The sequence below is a fragment of the Benincasa hispida genome, chromosome 1 (genome assembly GCF_027475165.1).
Source record: "Benincasa hispida cultivar pf3 chromosome 1, pf3_genome.v1.1, whole genome shotgun sequence".
NCBI classification, from domain to species: Eukaryota; Viridiplantae; Streptophyta; class Magnoliopsida; order Cucurbitales; family Cucurbitaceae; genus Benincasa; species Benincasa hispida.
The window spans coordinates 71967653-71989519 of NC_143478.1; the positions used below are offsets into that span (position 1 = coordinate 71967653).

General features: G+C 34.0%; 2 protein-coding genes across 5 annotated transcripts; one reads left to right on the top strand and one right to left on the bottom strand.

The window, feature by feature from the left end:
* The first annotated feature begins 1796 nt into the window (after positions 1–1796).
* FTA (farnesyltransferase A) lies at positions 1797–9864 on the top strand. Its single transcript, XM_039044898.2, has 5 exons — positions 1797–2252; positions 5985–6094; positions 7013–7133; positions 7219–7314; positions 9102–9864. Exons 1-5 carry the CDS (start codon positions 2028–2030, stop codon positions 9525–9527), a joined length of 978 nt encoding a protein of 325 aa, XP_038900826.1. The 5' UTR covers positions 1797–2027; the 3' UTR covers positions 9528–9864.
* Positions 9865–11858: 1994 nt separating this feature from the next.
* On the bottom strand, positions 11859–20759 carry LOC120070330 (endonuclease III homolog 2, chloroplastic-like). Of its 4 annotated transcripts, none has more exons than XM_039022260.2 (11): positions 20440–20759; positions 20208–20338; positions 19756–19819; positions 18155–18238; positions 17835–17953; positions 17212–17278; positions 15756–15847; positions 15418–15555; positions 15221–15325; positions 13382–13465; positions 11859–12277 (listed from the first exon to the last, which is right to left on the bottom strand). In XM_039022260.2, exons 1-11 carry the CDS (start codon positions 20570–20572, stop codon positions 12134–12136), a joined length of 1161 nt encoding a protein of 386 aa, XP_038878188.1. In that variant the 5' UTR covers positions 20573–20759; the 3' UTR covers positions 11859–12133. The 4 variants fall into 4 exon arrangements, with proteins under 4 accessions (XP_038878188.1, XP_038878187.1, XP_038878189.1 ...); XM_039022259.2 differs by having other exon boundaries at positions 20118–20329; positions 20440–20719; XM_039022261.2 differs by having other exon boundaries at positions 20208–20329; positions 20440–20718.
* Between the last annotated feature and the right edge of the window lie 1108 nt (positions 20760–21867).

Below are 21867 nucleotides of genomic sequence, written 5' to 3' on the forward strand. Positions count from 1 at the left end.
ACTTAAGGTCAAAATTACTTGTGGTCATCCTAGTGAAATGTAAGTCTCTTCAAATAACGGTGTTATAAAGAGAGATTAGTCATTTTGTGGTTTGGTATTATAAAAACTCTTTGTATAGAATACCTCCATTCACATGTCTCCACGTGAATGATTAGGATCGTATCATTTTTAACACTTTACAACTATCGTAACAATTAAAAATGAGTTATATTTGTAGTGTTACTAGGATAAGGTATCTAACCTTATCCATATACTACGGACCGTCAAGGTTATTACTTAAACATGATCAACTTACATGTCAACTACATACATATTTAAGTTACATAAAATAATCTTGGATCTTAGTTTATTAGATGAAGTCAATGCAAACTATATGTCGAAATAAAATAACTCTTTACTTTATTGAATAAATAATTTGTGAACAAATAATTTATGAATTATGAAATCCACGAGATTTAAGGCATCTACCCCAACAATTACACTATACTTCAATAATATCCTTACGATTATCCATTAGTTTATAACTAACTTAATATAATTTAAACTTATATAACATATTTGTTTCTAATAGTTTGAATTTGTTTTTAAATTAAAATATAATTTTAATATGTTATTTTTTTCAAGAAAATAATATATATAATTTAAAATTTTTTAAAAAATAAATATTCATTTAAATTTAAAATTGATTATCTTTCTAAAAAAATAAAAACAATTACTATAGCTAAAAAAGTGATATTGGTTGCAAGGATTTATTTTAAATTATAAAATGTACATAAAGAAGAGTGGTATAGTGTGCATAAAACGGGAAAAAAAGAAGGATAAAAAAGTACAGAGGGATGCCCTCATCAAGTCATCATGGGAATCTAGGAAATAGAACATCCAAAATTCTCGAGATATCTTCTGTAAGGACATCTATAGATACTCAAAAATATTCAAATATCAGGGCATCTTACATCACTGTAAAACAAATGCAGTAATCATACTTCATGTGAATCTTAGACTCTCATGTAACAAACGACCTCTCTCTAACATTTGAAAATTATCAGGCATCATTGGATGCCCTTAGAGACATTTGGAGAGTTTTAGATTGCCATACTAAAACATGAGTTTTGTGTATTCTCAAATTGAGGACATCCTCTTTTTACTTTTTACTCTTTTTGTTTTTTATCATTCTTCTTTATATACATTTTATTAGTAAAATGAATATTGTCATTTATATATATCATATTTTTTTTGTGTGTGTGTGTTATATCGTAGTTTTATTCTTCTAGAATAAAATTCAAATTCAAATTAATATTTATTTTATAAAAAATAAATTAATATATATTATTCTATTAAGAAAAATAACATATAAGAATGATATAAATTATATTAATTTATAAAAAGAAATTTAAATTAATAAAAAAAAAGTTATATATAAGTTCAAACTATATTAAATCCATATAAATTAATAAATGATGTAATTTTAAAACATTTCCAACTTCCAACTAGAAATCATACCAAACAAACACAATTATACAAATATTTTCAAACACTTGCAAAAATATTTTTACAAAGCAGTATCATTATTTAAAGATGTCAAACATAGTAATTTCAAATATATGTAATTTCAAACATCTAAAGATTTCGAAGTTTTCAAAAAAGTAACAATCCTTAAAATTATATTAATATATTTATGTTCGATAAAATTAATAGAGGTACACATAAGTTGTAGATTGACGGAGAACCCAGTTAAATAGTTGATTTATTTTTTATTTTTTTAAATAAAGTACAAAGTGTTGGGTGTTTTTTTTTTTAATTTAACCAAATGAAAATCATCGAGAATCTCTGGCCTTCGTTACTTTGTACTATACGCTATACTGTTCTATACGGCCTCGAAGTCTCGAACTAGGAACTACAGTGGGAAGTGGAAGCAGAATCCCACTCATGGAGCTGTTCAAGATCCCTAGTTACCCCTCACTCCCATTCTGACCTTTCATCCTTTCTCACTTTTCTGGTTCCGATTGCGTGTTTTGGGAGCAATAGCGATGGATTCCGACAACAGTCTCCCGCTGAGCGAGCGACCGGAGTGGTCGGACGTAACTCCGCTTCCGCAGGACGATGGTCCGAATCCGATTGTGGCGATCGCCTACAAAGAAGACTTTTCGGAGCTCATGAATTACTTCCGAGCTGTTTATCGATCAAACGAGCGTTCTCCTCGCGCTCTCCGCCTCACTGCCGAAGCCATTGCCATGAATCCTGGCAATTACACTGTAATTCCTTTCACTCTCTTTTTGTTTGTTTTCTATTTTTTTTTTTTACTTTTCGTATTTGATGGCTGTTTAGATTTATATTTTGACAAGGACTGGAGTTGATGAGTGACTGGTGATCGGCTTCGTTTGGGGCAATTTCTAAAATTGCAATTAGATTTGTTAGCCTAGGTAGAACCCCATGTTTGTGATGTTTCTTTGATTTGAACTAATCATGGCAATATTTACACGGAAAAGGGAATGTGTTTAATATTTATTTATTTTGATAAGAAATAATTTCATTGATTGAATGATATATTCAAGGATATACAAAAGGGTCCCCTTCAAAGGGAATGCAAAAAAAGTGCATAGTTATTCAATATTGATCATGTACACCGCAAAAAATGTGTGTTCTTCTCATGTTCTTAATCCTTGAAGCCTTGGTTGGAGTTTTTATATTTATTTTTTTTATTTTTTTACTTCTTTGCCTTCAGTGTCCAGAGAGAATTTCCTAGGAGAATCAAAGATTGTATATTTTGGGCTTTTATGTGTGGTTACTTGTTTATTCCAATGGATTTTGTACTATTGTTTGGCTAGTTTAGATTAAAAGGATATGCCAAACAATGATCTAGAAAGAAAGATTCAAACAGGCGAAGCATCCCAACTTTCTTGCCATTTCCCATAGCCATATGGTTTCCTTCAACTTCAAATAACTTCAACCCTGATGCCACTTCAAAAGTTTTAATTAGTTTTGTTTCTTGTTCTGAAAAAAGAGGGGACTCCTTGTCTTAAAGCTTTTTTGGCCACCCATTCTTTTTCTAGTCGTCTTGATCTTCCATTTAAGAGTATGAAAACATTGTCTTCCGCATATACACCCAATGATTCAATTAATGCATTGATTTTGAAACCCTTATCTCTCTAAATTTCCAATTGACTCTAACATGTGCTTTCTTTATATCTAGTTTAAAGATCTGGCTTTGCTTCCGCTCATGCGTACTCTTTGATTCTAGTCGTCTTGATTTTCCTTTTTCCGTGTATGGCATAAGAAATCTTCATGTATGCCTGAGTTTAGATGCCCATTTGAACGATATTCCTACAAAACATAAAGTCAATTCCTAAACTCTTAAATGAACTCATTTTTATACCCATCTACTGCCTATAATTTACCCTCAGATTTTTATGTTATGCAACAAATTCCTCCTGTTCCCCAAATTTTCTTTTTTAACGAAAGTCTGATCAACTATAGAGAGTGGTTTCCTATGAAATTCTCCTCTTGCCATTTTTGACATGACTGCTGTAGAAACTCCTTGTTTTGCAACTGCCCATTGTCATATGGAATGGAGGAAAAAAACAAGCGAGTCAGTGTTCATCCTTCTTCATGCCTTTAAAGTTTTGGATCCATAACATCATTTATTATTAGCAATAGAATTCCAATGGCAATGCAGATGGAACTTTTATTATTATTATTATTGTTGTTGAGGTTTTATTATTATTATTATTGTTGTTGTTGTTTTATAATTTTAATATGAAACTGATATTTAAATAAGGAGATAAAACATCCCAAAGCCGAAGGATGCTTACAGAAAATCTTCCAATTAGCCAAAAGACCATTTAAGCTAGAATTTGTTAAAGGAGAGAACAAACATTTGCACCAAGTTAAAGCTTGAACAAAAACCAACTCATAGATCCTCTCAAAAGAGGGGATTTGGAGAGGGATTTGTTGTTGGATATCTGCTTGTCCCCTTCCGTCCACAGGGAGTATAAAAGCTCTAACAAGCTGTAACTAGAGAAACTCCATCTCATCACGTTGAAATTGTAACGATCCGACTTTCTACCATGCTACCAGGATGCCACTACATGCATGCATAAGCTTGGCAATGTATATTTCAAAAAAGAAAATTTTAAATAAAGGAACGAGACTTTTATTTAAAATTTAATAATATCATTAAATTGTTCGAGGTACCCCTGATTTTGATATAGAACAAATTAAATAAATCAATAAATGAGGTAATGAATAAACAAAATACCAAAAGTTTTAAATGCCAGACACCTAACCATAATCATGCTAAAAATAAAATAAAATAAAATATAAGTGCGGAAGCATCGTCATGTTCCAATGATTGGGTCATAGATCCCTCTTGTCATTCATCGGTCTATCTTTACCTTTACTTGAAAAACATGAAGAGAAAAGAATGAGTATGCAAATATACCTAGTAAGTAACCCACTATAGGGTCCACTGAGTGAGCTATTAGCATTCCTATTGGGACAGTGCACGTTTCACATCGTAGGCATAGGCATAAGCATAAGCATAAGTGGCGAACCTAAAGGCACACTTTCATAAGTAGTGACCTTGGAAGGACACAATCATAGGCATAAGGCGTGAGCCCGAAGGCTAATCACATACGATGTGCATGACCCAATAGAAATACTAACCGTCACTATCAGTCCAGTATAGTCTTAAGCATACAATCATAGTCTTTAATCATGCCTGAAAGGGGTCAAACAATCTCAACATACGTCCATCATTCAGATACTACAACATTCACATACAACAAAATTTTCATTGCTGCATAAGCATAAGCCTTCGTAACCCCGTCCCCCTCCCCCAACCGTCAAACACAACTAGTCACATAGTGTAACTCATAAAAGTGCAAACCAACATACAAAATCATGCTTATAGTACAATCTCATACTTAACAACAACTTGGGTTTGATGGCGAACTGGTAGCGAAGCGCTTACCTCAGATTTAGGCCTAAGCAAAATAACAATCAATCAGCTGAACTTTCCTCTTAAATTAGCAAAGGCTTGAATCAAAGTCCCTAACACCAACCATAAATACACCGTTCAACTTGTGGGGCCAATTCCCAAAACCTACACAATTTAAACCAACAATCCCCACATAACTTACCTTAAAACTTGCCAAAATTAAACCAATGAAGAATCGGGCAGCCGCTAAAATGCCTTAGAATCTCAACTTCAACCTCCTAAATTCAAGATCGAACAAATCGTCGGACCAAAATCACACTAAATAGCCAAGATCTTTTAAGAAACCCAAGAAACTGACAAAAAACAACCAAATTCTTACCCAACAGTGTGCGAACAGAGGGCCACGCGAGAAGACCCGAAGCTGTTTGAATGAAATAAGGGACTTAGTTGATTGTTTATAGTCCCAGGAGTATTATAGTTATTTACTTTACCCTACTTTTCTTTCCTTGTTTGTATTTAGGCTTGTTGGAGTCTATAAATAAGAATCCTCTTGTATCTCTCACATTATGTAAAAATTAATAAAACGGAGACTCTCTATCGTGGTTTTTTCTCCATGTTCTAGGGTTTTTCACGTAAACCTCGTGTCTCATCGTTCTCACTTTTCTCTTTTAACAGTTACAAAAAAATATTTCTCCAGTTGGATATGAGAATATTAAGGCTATAGTTGCAAAAATGTGAAGAGATTTTACGCCAATAAAAATCCATAAAAATGGATATATCTAATAATTCCTCCAGGCTTCTTTCTTTGTCTTGGAAAATTCTTTGACGTGAAAGAATTATTACGTATTAGTAGTGCAGCACTTGTCAATTCAGCCTTACAAACTACATTAAACTCCAATTAATTTCATTGAAGGCTTGTAGATTTCTTAACTCAACCTAAATACAGATCATTCTAAAACCTACTCTTGTTGTAATGAGCATGTATATAAGGTTGGTTGTTTAATTTTACCTTTAGAAGTAGGTTAATGAAGTTTTTTCTTCTTTGTAGGTCTGGCATTTCAGGCGTTTGATTCTCGAGACTCTTAATGTTGATTTACATGATGAACTGAATTTCCTTGACGATATTGCTGAGTCTAACACCAAAAACTATCAGATATGGTCAGCCCAATGTTTGAATTAATGAGCTTGAAGTTTTTCTTTTCTTTTCAAAATTTTAATCTTTTGCTTGATATTAGAGCTGCGTTTAAGATAAAGACCATGCTACTTTTTTATTTATTCAAACTTAATTTATGAAAGCATTGTAGTCTTTTCTTTTTGTTATCAGTTTACCATCAAAATACATGTAATATTTCATCTTTCTTTCAAGAGCCGGAAGTGGCATTATCCTTCCTGGTAATTAGGCCGCCTCACAATCTGTGTTTTTGTTTTTCAGAGGTGGAGGTTATTGCAGTAAATAAAAATCTTTTTGTAGTTCAATTAGGTTGTTTTGAGAAATGGTTGTTTGTGGCAGACTGGGGGTTGTGCTATTATGTGGGGTTTGTGGGGGTGAGGTGAAAGAAAGAATAGAATCTTTAGGGGAGAGAGATTTCATCCCGTGAGGTTTGTTTCCTTATTAGATTCTTTATTTTCCTTTGGGCATCAGTGTTTAGACCTTTTTGTAGTTATACACTAGGTGTCAACGTCTTTTTATTTGACTGAAGCCCCAACTTATGGGCTTCTCATTTTTTGTATGGCTGTATTCTTTTTTTTTTTTTTTTTTTTTTTTCTCATTGAAAATTCGGTTTTCTCATTTAAAAAAACACGTTTCTTCTTTTAAAAGAAAAACTGAGTGTCAGGAAAATTGGCAATGAACAGTAACGAGGGGGAGGGACTATTTAAAAAAACACGTTTCTTCTTTATGGAAAGCCAGAAGTTAAGTTAGACTGCTAAGAAAATGCTCAGAAAGGTTTTACCTTCATGTAGAGTGGTTGAGATTGTCGAATGCTGTCCAACAGTACATTTTTTACCTACTTGTTCTTTTCATCCTATCTTCCTCCAGAATAGGCCTGCATAAATCTAAGTGAAATATCTTTGCAGGCATCATAGGAGATGGGTCGCTCAGAAACTGGGAACTGATGCTTCAAGCAAAGAGCTTGAATTCACCAAAAAAATTCTCTCCCTTGATTCCAAAAATTATCATGCCTGGTCTCATAGACAGGTTTGATCCCAATCTACTACAGTGTACTATTTTATTTTAATCTATGCAATGCAATTTTGACATAGTTTATTTAATTTTAATGCAGTGGGTTCTTCAGGCACTGGGTGGATGGGAAGATGAACTTAACTATTGTCACGAGCTCCTAGAGGAAGATGTTTTTAATAATTCTGCATGGAATCAGGTTAGCAACATGCTTTATATCTGCTTCTTGATTCTTGAATTTAATCCAAATCACTGGAAAAGGAAGCATTTGTAGATGTAGAGGCATTCATTAGGAATATGTGTAGTGTTGGGTAGTTAAAAATATCGTGTTTTCGGCATAAGAAATTAAGCTTTCATTGGGCAAAATAAAAGAATATACGTGGACATAAAAAAAAAAAATAATAATAATAAAAAATAAAAAGCACAGCAAAAGGGAGACCCAAAACACATCCTACAAGAAGGGACTCTAGTCCAATAAAATCAAATCGAGATCGTAATTACAGAAAGGCCTAGTGAACGATGCTCACAAGGAGGCATTAAACCTCAGAACCTCCCAAACCTCCTTGTGACACGAACTCTCCATCCTTCTAAAGATTCTACTGTTTCTCTTTTGTCAAACACCTCACAAAATAGTGAAAAAATTAAGATGCCAAAAAGCTTCGTCTTTCTCCTGAAAAAACAAAGTCAGGAGCACCTCTTGAATCATAGCATATTGGTCCCGATTCCACACAAAACATAAATCAAACAAGTTTGCCACCGAGACCAGAGAGTTTGAACAAATTGGAAAGTGATGCAAATCCTTTGATTGGCGCCTACAAAGGATACACCATGGCAGGAGCAACACAAAGGAAGAATGCCTCTAAACTCAGTCCATGTGTTGACTCTCCCATGTAAAATCTGCCACACTAAGAATTTTACTTTCCTAGAGAATTTTGCCTTGGAGTGAGGAGAAAGCAAAGGTGGTCTGGGGCAAGGGACAGACAATAAAAGAAAGAAAGAACTGCAAGGGAAGCCCCAAGAAGAATCTGAGGTTTAAAACCTAATTTCCCTTCTTCCTTGCAACATGCACTACTGATCATGGAGGACCGCAGCTAATGTCTCTATCAGAAAAACGCATTTGAAACTCAAGGACAATGAAGAGGAGGAATCCGAGGATGATAAAATCTATGTATGCAAAAGGTCCTATCATGAGTAATTACAAAAATCTAGGCCAATGTTTAATGAGAATATATAAAAGGCATTTGCTTTCGCCAAGATGATGCCAAAATAGATTCAATAAAAAGATGTCAATTCATGCTTCACATTATTGAAGACTGAAGAGGCGACCGTTTTTTTCAATCCTCTTAAAAAAGCGACGAAAGCATCTTTCAAGAATTTTTCCGGAGCAACAGAGGAACCCTGGTGTTAATGGACTCACTGCCTTGTTTCTACTAGAATTTTTATATGAGCAAGACATTTCATGGAACTGTCGGGGATATAATTAAAAATTTGGGGCAATTACAACTTTAATAAAAAAATAAATTGAAAATTCGGTACGTGTTCCTAAGTTTTACTTTTTTGCAAACATGGAAAATGACTTCCCCGTGAAAATTTGATTACTATCTGATTTCTATGTGATTGTTATATGATTTCTATTTGATTTCTATGTGATTGTTATATGATTGTTATGTGATTGTCACACCTGCAATTACAAAAAAGTTGAAGTCACAACTTTGATTTCTTAAAATGTATTTGCCATACAATACAATTTCCTTGAAAATTTTGTTGAGCATGAAATTACTTTATTCTTTTCATCCTCTAGTTTTGGTAAGCATCTGGAATTTTTCCCATCACGAATGCCATCTATTTTAAGGTTTTCGTTATAGATTTCTGCTTTAGACGCATAATTTTCTTTCATAAGAAATATTAGATAACAATATACTTTAAGTTAATCATTCTCAGGGTATTAGTTTAATCCTTCTTGCACTTTTATGTTGTTTGTGGTAGAGATACTTTGTCATAACCAGATCTCCCTTACTGGGTGGCCTAAAAGCCATGAGAGAGTCTGAAGTGAGTTATACTGTCGACACCATTCTTGCTCATCCTGAAAATGAGAGTTCTTGGAGATATCTGCGCGGACTTCATGCGGGTGACACACAGTCATGGATTATTGCTCCTCAAGTTTCTTCTGTCTGCTTGAAAGTTCTGAGCAGTAAAAGTAACTTTGTATTTGCTTTGAGCACCCTGTTGGATCTTCTCTGCCATGGTTTCCAATCAAGCCAAGAGTTCAGAGATGCCGTTGATGCTTTGAGGATACCAGACGACAATCAAACAGATTCCAACCTAGCCAAAACTGTGTGCTTAATCTTGGAACGTGTTGATCCGATCAGAGTTAACTACTGGCTTTGGCAGAAGAGCAAGCTTCCTCAGTAACGAGGTCAATTCATTAGCTTCTTTCAGCCATCACTGAGGTTCATTTTAATGTCCACTGTTGAGAGTTGGATTGAATATCCACAGTTCTTGGTGACCAAATCTTGAGAATTATACTCTGCCACTGAAGATAACTCTCTAATTCAACGTGATTTCCGTAAGAAAAAAAAAGAAAAAGAAAAAGAAACTTTCTTTTTGCTGGTGGGCTACTTTCTGTTTTGCTTGTATCTGAAAATATGAAATATCAAACCAAGTTTTGTACATTCAATATCATTATAATTCTTTCGCAATTTATACTAATGTACATTATGCAGCAATATGATATTGTGAAATTTGAAAATTATCTACTTCCACTCTAAATTTCTTTCTTTATTATTTACTTTTTATCAATAATTTAAAAAATTAAATCAAATTTTGAAAACTAAAAAAATAGATTTTAAAAACTTATTTTTGTTTTTGAAATTTGGTTCTATTTAACCATTGTACTTAAAGAGAGTTACAAATCATGATAAGAAATTGGGAGGAATTAGGTTTAATTTTTAAAGTAAACAATAAGAAACGAAATGGTTATCAAATGATACTTTAACTACTTTAGAAGATTGCTGAGGTATATGTTGGGTGAAATTCATGTTAGTGCAAATACTTAATAAATGAAAGCTGTTTAGCTTAGATTTTTCATTATATCCATCTGCCCATCGACGTAGTTCATGGTCGAATTAATAACTTAAACGGTGGAGGATTAGACAAGTTTTATTTTTAGGATACCGAGACTATAGAACGTTGGATTTCTCTATTTTGAGTTATTGAAGACAAATACATCAAAAGTCTAATCCTTTTTCTTATTAGTTAGGATAAAGTATTGCAACTAAGCATAGTTTAAGCAGGAATCTGAGGCTGTATAAGCCTTGTAATCTTAGCCTGCATGAAACTTTGTTGGCAACCACTATGTTTGCATACACCAAAGAGTCTTTTGAAGAAAGTTTAGTTCTTACCCTCCCTTAACCTTCATGTACCTTGACACAAACCAGACTACCAGCGCATCTAATCAACAAAATGACCTGCCACTGACCCGTGGCCATAGAAGACCAGGGATGAGCATCGATCGGTCAGAGTCGATTTTTCGATCAAACTACCACCAAACTGACTAATCGGTTTTATAAATATTCAAACCGATCTCGACTGTTGAGGAGTAAAAGTTGGTTGGTCGGTTTTATTCTTTAAAATTTTTTTCCGAAAATTTCCAGTTTGACACTTTCCCAAAACGACACCAACCGAGTCCTCTCCTTCTCTAATTGACCAATTTCAGTTCGATCGGTCGATTCGATTTTTCAGTCTATCATGCTCATCTTTAATAGAGGTTCAAAGTTATAAACTCAAAGATGTTGCAAGTGCTGTAGTAGCAATCCCAACCGTAGTTCCAACTCTTCCATTACTATTATTGTTGAGGAAGGCTGCCCACGTGGACAGCCTGCCATGTAGACTCTCCTGGAGCCATGCAAGCACCACGTGGCCAAACATTCGAGAAGCTGACTTGTTGGGCTGACATCCTGAGGATCGAAAGCCAAGGAGCAGCTTCAGCCTACTGAACTCGGTCCTAACTGAACATGTATGTTTTGCCTCCATCAAAGGAAATTTTTCTACAATTTTATATTAGGTACAGATATGCCAATAGACAATGGGTTTCTAAACTCATTTTATTAACAAGGTACAAAATATTACCCTAAGTCAGCTCGAAGACACCACTTTGGTCTAAGACACTGACTTGGGCACATCATATTAATGTGAGTATTTCTTTCATAAGTTAACCAACGTTTAGTTTTGACATTTCAAATCGCTTTGAAAATCTACAAAAGCATATTTGAAATTACTAATAAGATATGATTGTAACATATTATGCTATAGCAATTCTAACAATCTATTTAAATATGTATTAGTGAATTAAACCAAAGATCAAGAATGAATTTTGAGCAGAAAAACATATGTCAATAACAAGTAACCTATGTGAGCTGTGCTAGCAAATAAGCTTTTTCCTTTTTATTTTTTTTAGTGTTCAAACCAACTTGCAAGCATCTTAACTTATCTTGCAAGATAACTTGCCTAATCATTCAGATTCTACCCTTCTCTCACAAAACAACCTGCCTAATCACTCACATCCTACCCTTCTTTATCGAAGTCTTCCATGAACAATAGTTTCTCCAAAGGAACCTCATATCAATACCAAATTCAAATATTCATTCTAATCCAAATTTGCTAACAAATTTTTTTTTTTTTCTTTCTTTAAACAAATTTAAAATTTAGGAGTAGCAGTACATCATCTAATAGTGTAGTGAAAGATTTGACAAAAAATATTAATAATGATGATGAAATTATAGATGTAAAACATGTACTAGGACATTGATATACATCAATAACAAGGTTCGTTCTGCACAACAATGGCCGATTGAGATCTTTCAATATCCACCTATCTATCCATTAACACTTTGTGCTAGAAACCATAATGGAAGCTCTAAAATCTGTAAACCATTATGGAGCCCAAAAAAAGATACAAAAGCAAGACTTTGGGGGGAAATGTTTGACTGGCACATATATTAATTCATTCAAGAAGATGATCATAGCTTTTTGGTAGAACTTGAACCCTTTAATTTGGGAGATGGGCTTGAAGACTCCTTGAATGCAGATGGACACAGGTCACTAACACTGCAATTTCCACATTTAGGTCTAAGAGGAGTGCAAATAGTCTGTCCAAATCCAACCTGTTTCACATGCCAACAATGATTATAAAGAAATAAAAAAATAAAGAAATCAATAAATGGAGATCTAATAAAAAATTACAGGGGAGGATGTTTCTTAACCTAGATTCCAGACAACCCAACAAAGTTCAGATCATAGGAAGCAAAAAAGCACAAGTCACCAACACACTAATTGCTTGAAAAAAAGTAGAGGTGAAAGTCAAAAATGAAAATCACTAACAAAAACCAATTGAACTGAGTCAATTTGAAGTATACTTGTCAGTCATTTCAGTGTTTTATAGTATAAAACTGAGAATATTTCTGTGTGCCTACTACATTCCTAGTGCTATAATCGAGAAGTTCCTCTTCAATCCACATCGTGGGGAGAAAGGTCGCTTTTAATTTTTTTGTTGGGAGTGTGTGCGATCTTGTGGACTTTTTGGGGTAAGCGGAATAGTAGGTTTTCGAGATGGGTGGTTAAGACTTCAAGTGAGGTTTGGTCCCTTGTTCGCTTTCATGTTTCTTTGTGGGTTTTGTTTCAAAAACCTTTTGTAACTATTCTATAGGCTTTATTTTGTATAGTTGGAGTCCCTTCCTGTAGAGGGAGGTGCCTTTTTCCGTGAGTTTGGTTTTTTGTATACATGTGTATTCTTTCATTTTTCTCAATCAAAATCATTTCTATATATAAAAAAAAAAGCATGGGGAAGAGAATATTTCTCCCAGGCCACTAGTTTATATGCCGGATGATCAGAGCAAGTACAAACCCTTACTTTACCAACGTTAGTATACCTCATAAAATTAATAATATATCTGCAATTTTCACTTGGAAACCATTTTCTTAAGGGTATTTGGACTAAAGGCAGCATAAATTATTGCAAATAGCAATAAGAAGTTACCTAGATACTCAATTTGTAGATGCAGTAGAGTGTTTTCCCAAGGGGTAAAGAACACCGTGTGTGAATATACGAATATGCAAATGCTTAATTATGAGCCTAAGAATATTGCCGTTTATGGGTAAAATATATGGTACCGTGCTTTACCAAGTACATTTGCAAGGAAACAATGCTATCAAATTCATCATATCATGGTACACAGGGCAGCAACTATTTGTAAAAGAACATTACATACCAGAAGAGGATTAATTGGAACCCATTCTTCTTTTGGCAGCCACAGTTCTAATGCCACTCGAGTTTCTTCAGGAGTGGATGTTTTCTAGGAAAGGAAAAAAGCAAGCAAATTATAGCAATGACATGTCTTCGAAACAATCTACAAAAGAAAGAACGTAGTGCAGGTAAGGATCAAGATATTCATGTCGATGTAGTTTTCTGATATTGCTTTTATTCATCCTTTCTATAAATAAGGATTGAAAGGAGCCATAGGTCCTTCGGTACAAAGGAAAAGGACTATACGGTTTCTTTAATAGCATTGTCTTCCTTACTCTTGGTGTAAATTGAATTCTCTAAATTTTAGTTTGTTGTTCCTTTTGTCTAATTGGAATAGTCTATTGTAATTCATTTAGATTGAGGATTTCCCTTCCCCTTTTTTCGTAATTTTTTTGAAGAAACAAAATTTTTAGAGCATTTCTCAAAGGATACAAAACTCCATGAGGAAGTGATAGTTACATAGGAAATAAAAAAGAATCTGATAATATGTATTCGGAAGATGAAAAATCAACAAAAGATTTAAGAAAAGAGCACCAAAATGAAGCAAGAAAGTGTAAGGAATCGAACTGAACACTCCAATGAAAATACTTCTCTAATTCTTCAGATCCTTTCCAACCACAAATCTTATAAGAAAAGCGACACATGAATCCATAGTAAATGAGGATTTGTTCATACACAAACCGACAAAGTAAATAAAGATTTGGACCATTTGGTAATTTAGTTGTTTCTTATCCAAAAATAATAAATAAGGACTTAAGTGCAAAATAAGTTTAAACAAAGTAAACTGATCTCATCAACCCTTAAACTTTAGAAATAAAGATAGGTATGTTATTTTTAGTAAGAAACCGAGCTTACATTGAGCAAAATGAAAGAAACAAAAAAGGAGATTAAAAAAAATTAGCCCAAAAAAGGGGAGACCCAAAACACAAAGATATGTAATAATAATAAAAGAATATAAAAAATCTAACTTTCCTTTGACAGTCATCCTCAACACTCCCACACTCAAGGTGGGTTGTACATACCCAAATCGTTATTTAAATCAAGTTCGGTTTTGGTAATGACTTGGTGAGAATATTTACTATATGTTGCTTAGTAGGGACATAGTGGTGCTAAATCACTTCATAATTGATCCTTTCTATGATGACTTGTCAATAAGCAATAGTCACTTAAGTGTGGTATCCTTTTCCAAAAGAAAGAAGTTGACGTGTCAATAGATTCCAACATATTTCGTCCAATTAGTATTATTGGAATCAAAGTTGATATTCATGCATGACATTTCAAACCATGTCATAAATTTTTAAGATTGAATGAGTTGGGAGCAATACTATCATTATCAAATCTATAATTAATGTTGGTTTAATACTTGCACACATGATATTCCAACCAGTTCATTACCTACACTTTGTCAAAAACTTCCACAGCACTGCTAAAGGAAAATTTTATTTTATGATACTATTGTCTTCACTAAAAGGACGTCAAAACACGATTCAGAAAATTCGAGGACAACCATATGATGAGGACAACTACCACAAAGCATTGAATCTATTGAAAGGAAAAAGTTAATAGAATAATTTTGATTCACTTGAGGGGGGCAAGTCCGTTCGACTTGGCAAGAGAAGCATTAAAAATATCTAGTTTACATGTAACACTGCCTCAAAGGTGTTTTATGCATACTCTATACCAGTAACAGTTTTAGCAACATGAGCAAAATTTTAAAGTTTGGAAAAGGACGAAATTCAAATCTGAAGTCAGAATCCACTCATGTCAGTGAACAAGTGGAGTCAAGTAAACTTTCCACAGTTACCTGTTTTGAGCCTTTCCCAGACACCCATCCAAGCCGATTGCAAATGCGATGCACATGAGTATCCACACATATCCCCTGAACATCGTTCCAAGCCATAATCATGATCTAAATGCCACATATGAAATATGATGAGTCATGGAAGCATACCCATTACCCGAAAAATTTCTTCTTTTCTTATAAAACACTATCTTTCATACCAAATGTGCAATCTTAGGGCCTATCCCAGGTAGTATTAGTAGCTCCTCCAATGATCTAGGTATGTCCCCACCATACTTCATAAGACATATTTTTGCAATCTTCTTCAAATTCTTAGCCTTTGTAGAATAAAATCCAACCTGCAAGATGGATACCAAAAAAAACACTAAATTATTGCAGAAATGGGACTTTCTTTGAAAAAAAGAAGTGAAAGGAGTGCCCCAACATGAACAGAACAGCCATACGAATATAAATGCTTTTCAGATATTTCTGTTCACGTGATTCAAATGCAATGGGAAAATTTATGTGCCATGGCTCAATAATTTCCAAGAAAATATACCGGGTAAATCAAGCTTTTAATGGTTGCTTCATCAGCTTTGTCCATCGCATCAGCAGTAAGAAGACCACTTTCTTGGAGACGCAATGCTGCTCCTGCACTCCTGAAAGTTCTTTTGTCAATTAAAGAAAATATTAGAAGAGAAAAGAGAGAGCTTAATATATTTGGGAAATAACAAATAATGTACTGCCCTGAGAACTAAAAGTTTACCATCAAAATATAAAATTTTGACATTTTTATTTTATTATCACATTCATGAAGGTAAAACTTATATATCTGAGCCTGTTGTTTCTCCTTGATAGACTTTCCTGCACCCAAACAGACTTACACATGCCAGGAGTAGACAGCTTTAGGGTTCGATTTGTACTGTCAGTGATGGTGGTGCAAGGTAGTTTGTCAATTACCGGGCTGTAACAACTGGCTGTTGATTGCTGGTAGTTAGTTGGGAAATCAGTTATAGGAGAGGGTAGGAATTAGAGACAGGCGAAGTAGTCTGAATTGTGCAGAAGAAGATCCCAGACCTCTTGAAGGCAGCAGTCTCACGAGATACTAGTTGTTTCAGCTCCCATCACTTATCAAAAGGCATTTATCTTACATTGGGGTGGCATAACAGTTTGAAGCCAGAACTCTAATGTTATCCCACCCCAATATATTATAAGTACGCCAAGAAAACTGGAATTCAAAATTGTAGTTCTGGAATAAAAGCTAAGACAAGAATTTGTTCAACTCATGTTTGTAGCAGACTTTCTTTTTTGTCTGCCATCTCATGATACATGATTTGATGTTAGGGTGGCATTTTTAGGCACTGAGAAAGCACCATTATACGGCAAAAAACATCTAATCCCTAACAGAAGATTGAAGTGGCAAACAGGTTTCTGAGTAAAACATCCAACTTTCTTACAAGCTGTCAAGGATAGTAACAGCTACTGTGAAAACAGGAAAGACAGTCTTTGTCTTTGATTCTTTGGTATTTGTGGAAGGGCAAATTACAAATTGGTAGGTTTACAGCCAATGAGCTATGATCTCATGAACAACACCCAAAGAAAGGTTGATTGCTGGACGAACAATTGAGAAGGAAGCATAAAAACAGTGGGGCACAATGGAAGAAAGTTCCAGCAAGAATCATGAAAGCAAACGCAGAAAGTAGAAAAAGATAAGAGCGTTTAATAACTGACACAAGGGGAAATCTACAGAAATGGAGGATAAGCTCATGTTGAAGTTATAGGAGTGACGTTGGTGTTGGCCAAGGAGTGAACCTCTCGAAATGGTGAAATGGTCAAAAACCATCAGATATTCAGCAAAGGAAGGAGAATTCCTCCCCTTTAAATTTTGTTTACTCATTGCTTGAAAGACCAAGTAATCAATAATCATATGAATTTTCAGAAAAACTACAGGAAAATATGTTAAATTAAAGTTCTCTATCAAGTTCAACCAATAATTTCAGAGTACAAGAACTTGCCATGAGTCACGTGGTCTTTGGTTTGGCTTGAGAGAAGAGAAGATGCCAAAACAGCAAATCTTCTTTCCTAATAAAAATAAAGTAAATGAGTAGTTATTGGTTTATATAATGCTGCAGATATCAAATATAATTATATAAAGAACAATAGGTCTTTTGTTATCAGTATATAGTGCCTGCAAGGCCATAGAGGAAAAGAAAATAGAACGTGCAGTGTGTTACTAAAGCACCTAGCTGGCTCCTTGGTGACCCTGTTAAATCTGGGATGATTTTTTTTTTTTTTTTTGTCACCAGATCCACTATCATCTCTATCATTCATAAGGTGTTACTTCTAAAGACCAACAGGCAACTGATTGGTAATAAGAACGTTATCATGTCATCTTCACATCTGATTATTGATTATTTATAGATTTCATGGTGCATCAACGAAATGAATGTTCATGCCAGAGATAGCATTTAGGATAACCTGAAAGATTTAATTTGGCACCATGGGAAGAAAGATAGAAGACAAAAGGTTAAAAACTAACCATCCATCATGCCTCTAAAAATTTCAGTTCAAACTTGAGATGACAATAGATCTTGAAAAGAATTATACAACTATGCTAACTAAAACTGAGGGAATTTACCTTGGGAGGAAGAGTACTACCAGCTTGCCCACATCCCATGGTATCTACTGGAGCTTCTTCAGAGGATCTCATTTTCCGAATTCCTTCAAGGACTTTTTCCCAATTAACAGGTGGTTTACCTATACCGTAATTCCGATTTTTTTAGGAAACAAAAATATCTAATAATTATTTAAATACTTATCTACTGTTACCTAATAAAAATTATGGGGGGAATGTACTCTCTTAATCAGAGTGATTTGCCACATCGAATCTCTACTAAATACATACACCCCATAAATTTCCCCGGAGAAAAAAATAAAAAATAAAAAATAATCACTCACCTCCTTCTGCAATGCCTTTCTGTCTAGTTGGATTAGAAACTTCAATTCCGTTGAGAAGGGGATCTAGAGGAAGCTTTGACTTCCCTGCAGTGCCAATGCATAAGAAACGATGACAGATGGGAGGGCAGGGAGTCAGGGAGACAACAGTTTCATATTATATGTGTAAAAGCATATCTCCACAGTTCTTATCTTTTCATGTTTGAGTGTATGTATAGGAGGCATGAAGACATTATTGCACGAGTGAGAACAAGTTGAAAAGTGCGAAATTCAATTAACATCTCCAAACACGCTAAAAAACATGTAGTAAAACTATTGTTAGTTCTGTGAGCAAGCCTACAGGAAACATAGACATTTCACCAATATGAAACTGCTTTTATAGTCACTCAACTGTGATATTTACTAATTGAACTTTAAAACCTCTCTTATTTGAAGATTGGTTTGACACATTTGTTCTCCTTCTCCACTGTACATCTGCTGGTTCAATACTCTCACTTGTTACTATTATATACACGAAACCTGGGGAAACTTCCGCAGAAGCAAGATCAGTTTTATATTCATATCTGAAAGTGCATGAAACCAAACTTCAATCGTCACATACTTCCATGCATGAATATAAAATTGCTTCCACAGGCAGTCGGCAGTCCAAAATGACCTGCTAACTTCTCCACCTGTTGGCTGCCAATCTATGCCCAGCCAGCAGTAGAACACCTTCGAGGTTGGCTTCATCCAGGTCTTTTCTTTACAGGTCAGGCAAGCATTGGCAAGTGGGCCTAAGCCATTTTGGCGAATAAAAAATTATCCAAATTCAACATGGATAAGTGTTTTTGAGGTGACACCTCGAGTCTGCCAATGGCAATAGGCGATGAGAGTTGAGCACCCACACCTGCCAAGCAGATGCAGGCTCATAGCACGCCTTAAAACATGCATTAGCCTTGGTTACCTATTGACTACTTTTTTGCCACTTTCTGGTCTTGCTGAAGCGAAGCAATCTTATGGTTTAATTTTTGAACATTTGACTAGATGTACGTCTTTTCAGTTTTATCATGTATGATTTCTTGAAAATGAAAAAGAAGTGCATGAAAATTTAATTTCTAAACTAAAATTTCATTTATGCCCATTGTATATTTTGTTAGAAAACATTAAAATGTGTCCTTCTCTACTGCTATGTTAGCACAAAAAGAAAGATATAACTATATTCAATCACGTTTCCTTGTTACCTTGTTATTTAATGATACATTTAATCTTGTATTTGTGATGTCTAATTACAGTTCCCTACTTTTTTGAAAATGCACATTCAGGCAAGAGGCAACATCTTTCATGTGCTTCTCACATCAACCGAACCAAAAGTTAATCACCACGGATTGCACTTGAGAAACTAAAATGAAAATCAAGGGGAAATCTGTGCAATATCTCCAATATCCACATTACATAGACCATCAAAACAAATTCTATGAAACAATTATTTTCTGGAATTTTTTTCTCATTTTATTTTAGAAGATTAACAATTTACATAGGAATGTTCTCATAATTTTGATGTATTGCTCATCCAGTAGAAAAGCTAAATTCATACAAGCAGAAGTGCTACTAAGGTAAGAAATTACTTGATCCAGGGGAATCCTTTGTTCTTTTGAATGCAAAATCTTCAATATTAGGAGGGCAGCAGCGCTGTACGGGGAAAAGATTAGAAGTTTAACTTATTAACTTTCACCATGTAAGACCTTTATCTATAAAGGATTTATAATCTAATCAAATACCAAGTTTCTAGAATACCATGCTAACGAAGCTATGAATGTTTATGAGCTTATATAGCATTAACTGAATATCAATTAAACTATGAGTGAAACAGAGAGTCACATACATAGAGAGTAAAAAACCCAAAACCCAAAACCCAAAACCCAACATCAGATGTATGGACAGAAAAAGAAAAGCAATATGCCTGTATAGTCTTATCAAAGGTAATCACCAGAAAACGACCATCTAAAGCTAAAATGACACATTTTCCAGGATGAAAGATATGTTTGGAAGATGAAAAGGAAAATGATGAAGCTCTAACTTTAGCGTCGACTTTAGGTTCGACTTCAAGCCCGCTAACTTGACCTTCAGCATTCTTTTTCACTCTTCTCCTCACAAATACACGAGTTTCAGACTCAGAAACGCCATTGGAGGACTTAACACCTGAAATTCCTAAAATCAGTGAAAACCCAGTTAAGGAATATCCTAATATTAACGTTGAAGGAAGCATTAAACGGAAAACAAAACATGATTGAGTAGAAGATTTTAGAGACCTGGGTTTGGAGGGACTTCGTTTGAGCTTGTTGGCAAGGAAGATAAACTTCCTTTCGACATGCCGCTGCATGTAATTCTTCGCGCAAATGTAATGGAAAACGCCGGAGTTCGAATAGGACAAGCAAAAATCATGGTAATGGGTAGAAGTAGAACAATCCAATCTAATAAGGGTCCATCCTTCCACGCTCAAGTTCCAAAATTTTGCTTTTTGGAAGCCGCAAATTGGCTGATCAAGATGGTTAATTGGGCTCTCCTATGCCTTCTTTGATATCATCTCTCTCATAGATTGGCATAATGAGTTTTCTCCAACCAAGTATCCAATCACACGTGGATAATTTTTTTAAAAATACATGATTAGCTTTAAATAAAAAACGAGTCAATTTATTTATAAATATAACAACATTTCACTATTTATCAGATCATGATAGACATCTATTGATGTCAGTGATAGAAATCTATTGTGATCTATCACTAATACATTATAATTAATCTTTTGTTATACTTGAAAACATGTTAAGCAAACTTATCATTTAAAATATTTTCAGTAGTTTTTGTAAATTTTTTCATTTTTTTCATTTTATATTTTTTTCTTTTGTGATTGAAAAAAAAATAGAGAGACAAGTACAACTTACAATGCACCTACATATCTTATCTACTATAAAGTAAGCTAGAATGGGTTAGAAATTATTAATGTGCAATTAATAATGTAGGTTTGTAGTTCGCCTCATTGTATTGACCAAAATACTTTTTATTTTTTTTTCTTTCTTTTTTCTATATCTGTGAGTGTTCGAGCCAGCTTATGCGCACGTCGACTAATCTTACAAAGTAATCTTACAGGATAACCTATTGACCCTACCATATTTAGATGTCAAGGAAACTCGTAAGAAATTAATACCTAAGTAGGTAGCCACCATAGATTGAATCCTACAATATTTGTTTTTCCTTTTTGGTTTTTTTTTAAACTATGACGTTATAATTTTTACAATTTTATTCTCCAGAAAAGATTGGTGGATATGGTATTTTCTAACATTTAACATTAAAAAATGTAATTGTATAGAGATTATATTAGTTAAATATGTAATTCTAATGAAATTTTATTAATTTAATAAGAGGTGGGAAGATTGGACTAAGAGTTATAAATAACCCCATAACTAATTGAGTTCTTGTGCGATATTTTGTTATTTAACTTGCCTTTTTTCTGCTCTAAACTGTCTTTTTTTTTTTAAAGAAAAAAATTGTTCAATCCTGTTTTTAATTATGATTGTTTTTATTAAATTTAGATTAACAACTGTTCATCGTTATTTTCTATGCGAATTCCTTTGAATTTCTTTATACAAATTCTAGTAGAAAAAGATATTATTTTGAAAATAGTTTCCAAGTAACACCAAAACAATGTTTTGACTTTCAAGTATTGAAACGATAATAAA

What these genes read in the sequence shown, in the direction of transcription:
- FTA (XM_039044898.2), top strand. Translation starts at nt 2,028, where the DNA reads ATGGATTCCGACAACAGTCTCCCGCTGAGCGAGCGACCGGAGTGGTCG. An exon ending in TGAATCCTGGCAATTACACT is followed by an intron (nt 2,253 to 5,984) that starts GTAATTCCTTTC and finishes TCTTCTTTGTAG; the next exon opens with GTCTGGCATTTCAGGCGTTT. An exon ending in ATGCCTGGTCTCATAGACAG is followed by an intron (nt 7,134 to 7,218) that starts GTTTGATCCCAA and finishes ATTTTAATGCAG; the next exon opens with TGGGTTCTTCAGGCACTGGG.
- LOC120070330 (XM_039022257.2), bottom strand. Translation starts at nt 20,572, where the DNA reads ATGATTTTTGCTTGTCCTATTCGAACTCCGGCGTTTTCCATTACATTT. An exon ending in CGAAGTCCCTCCAAACCCAG is followed by an intron (nt 20,339 to 20,439) that starts GTCTCTAAAATC and finishes CACTGATTTTAG; the next exon opens with GAATTTCAGGTGTTAAGTCC. An exon ending in GAAAGGCATTGCAGAAGGAG is followed by an intron (nt 17,954 to 18,154) that starts GTGAGTGATTAT and finishes ATTACGGTATAG; the next exon opens with GTAAACCACCTGTTAATTGG.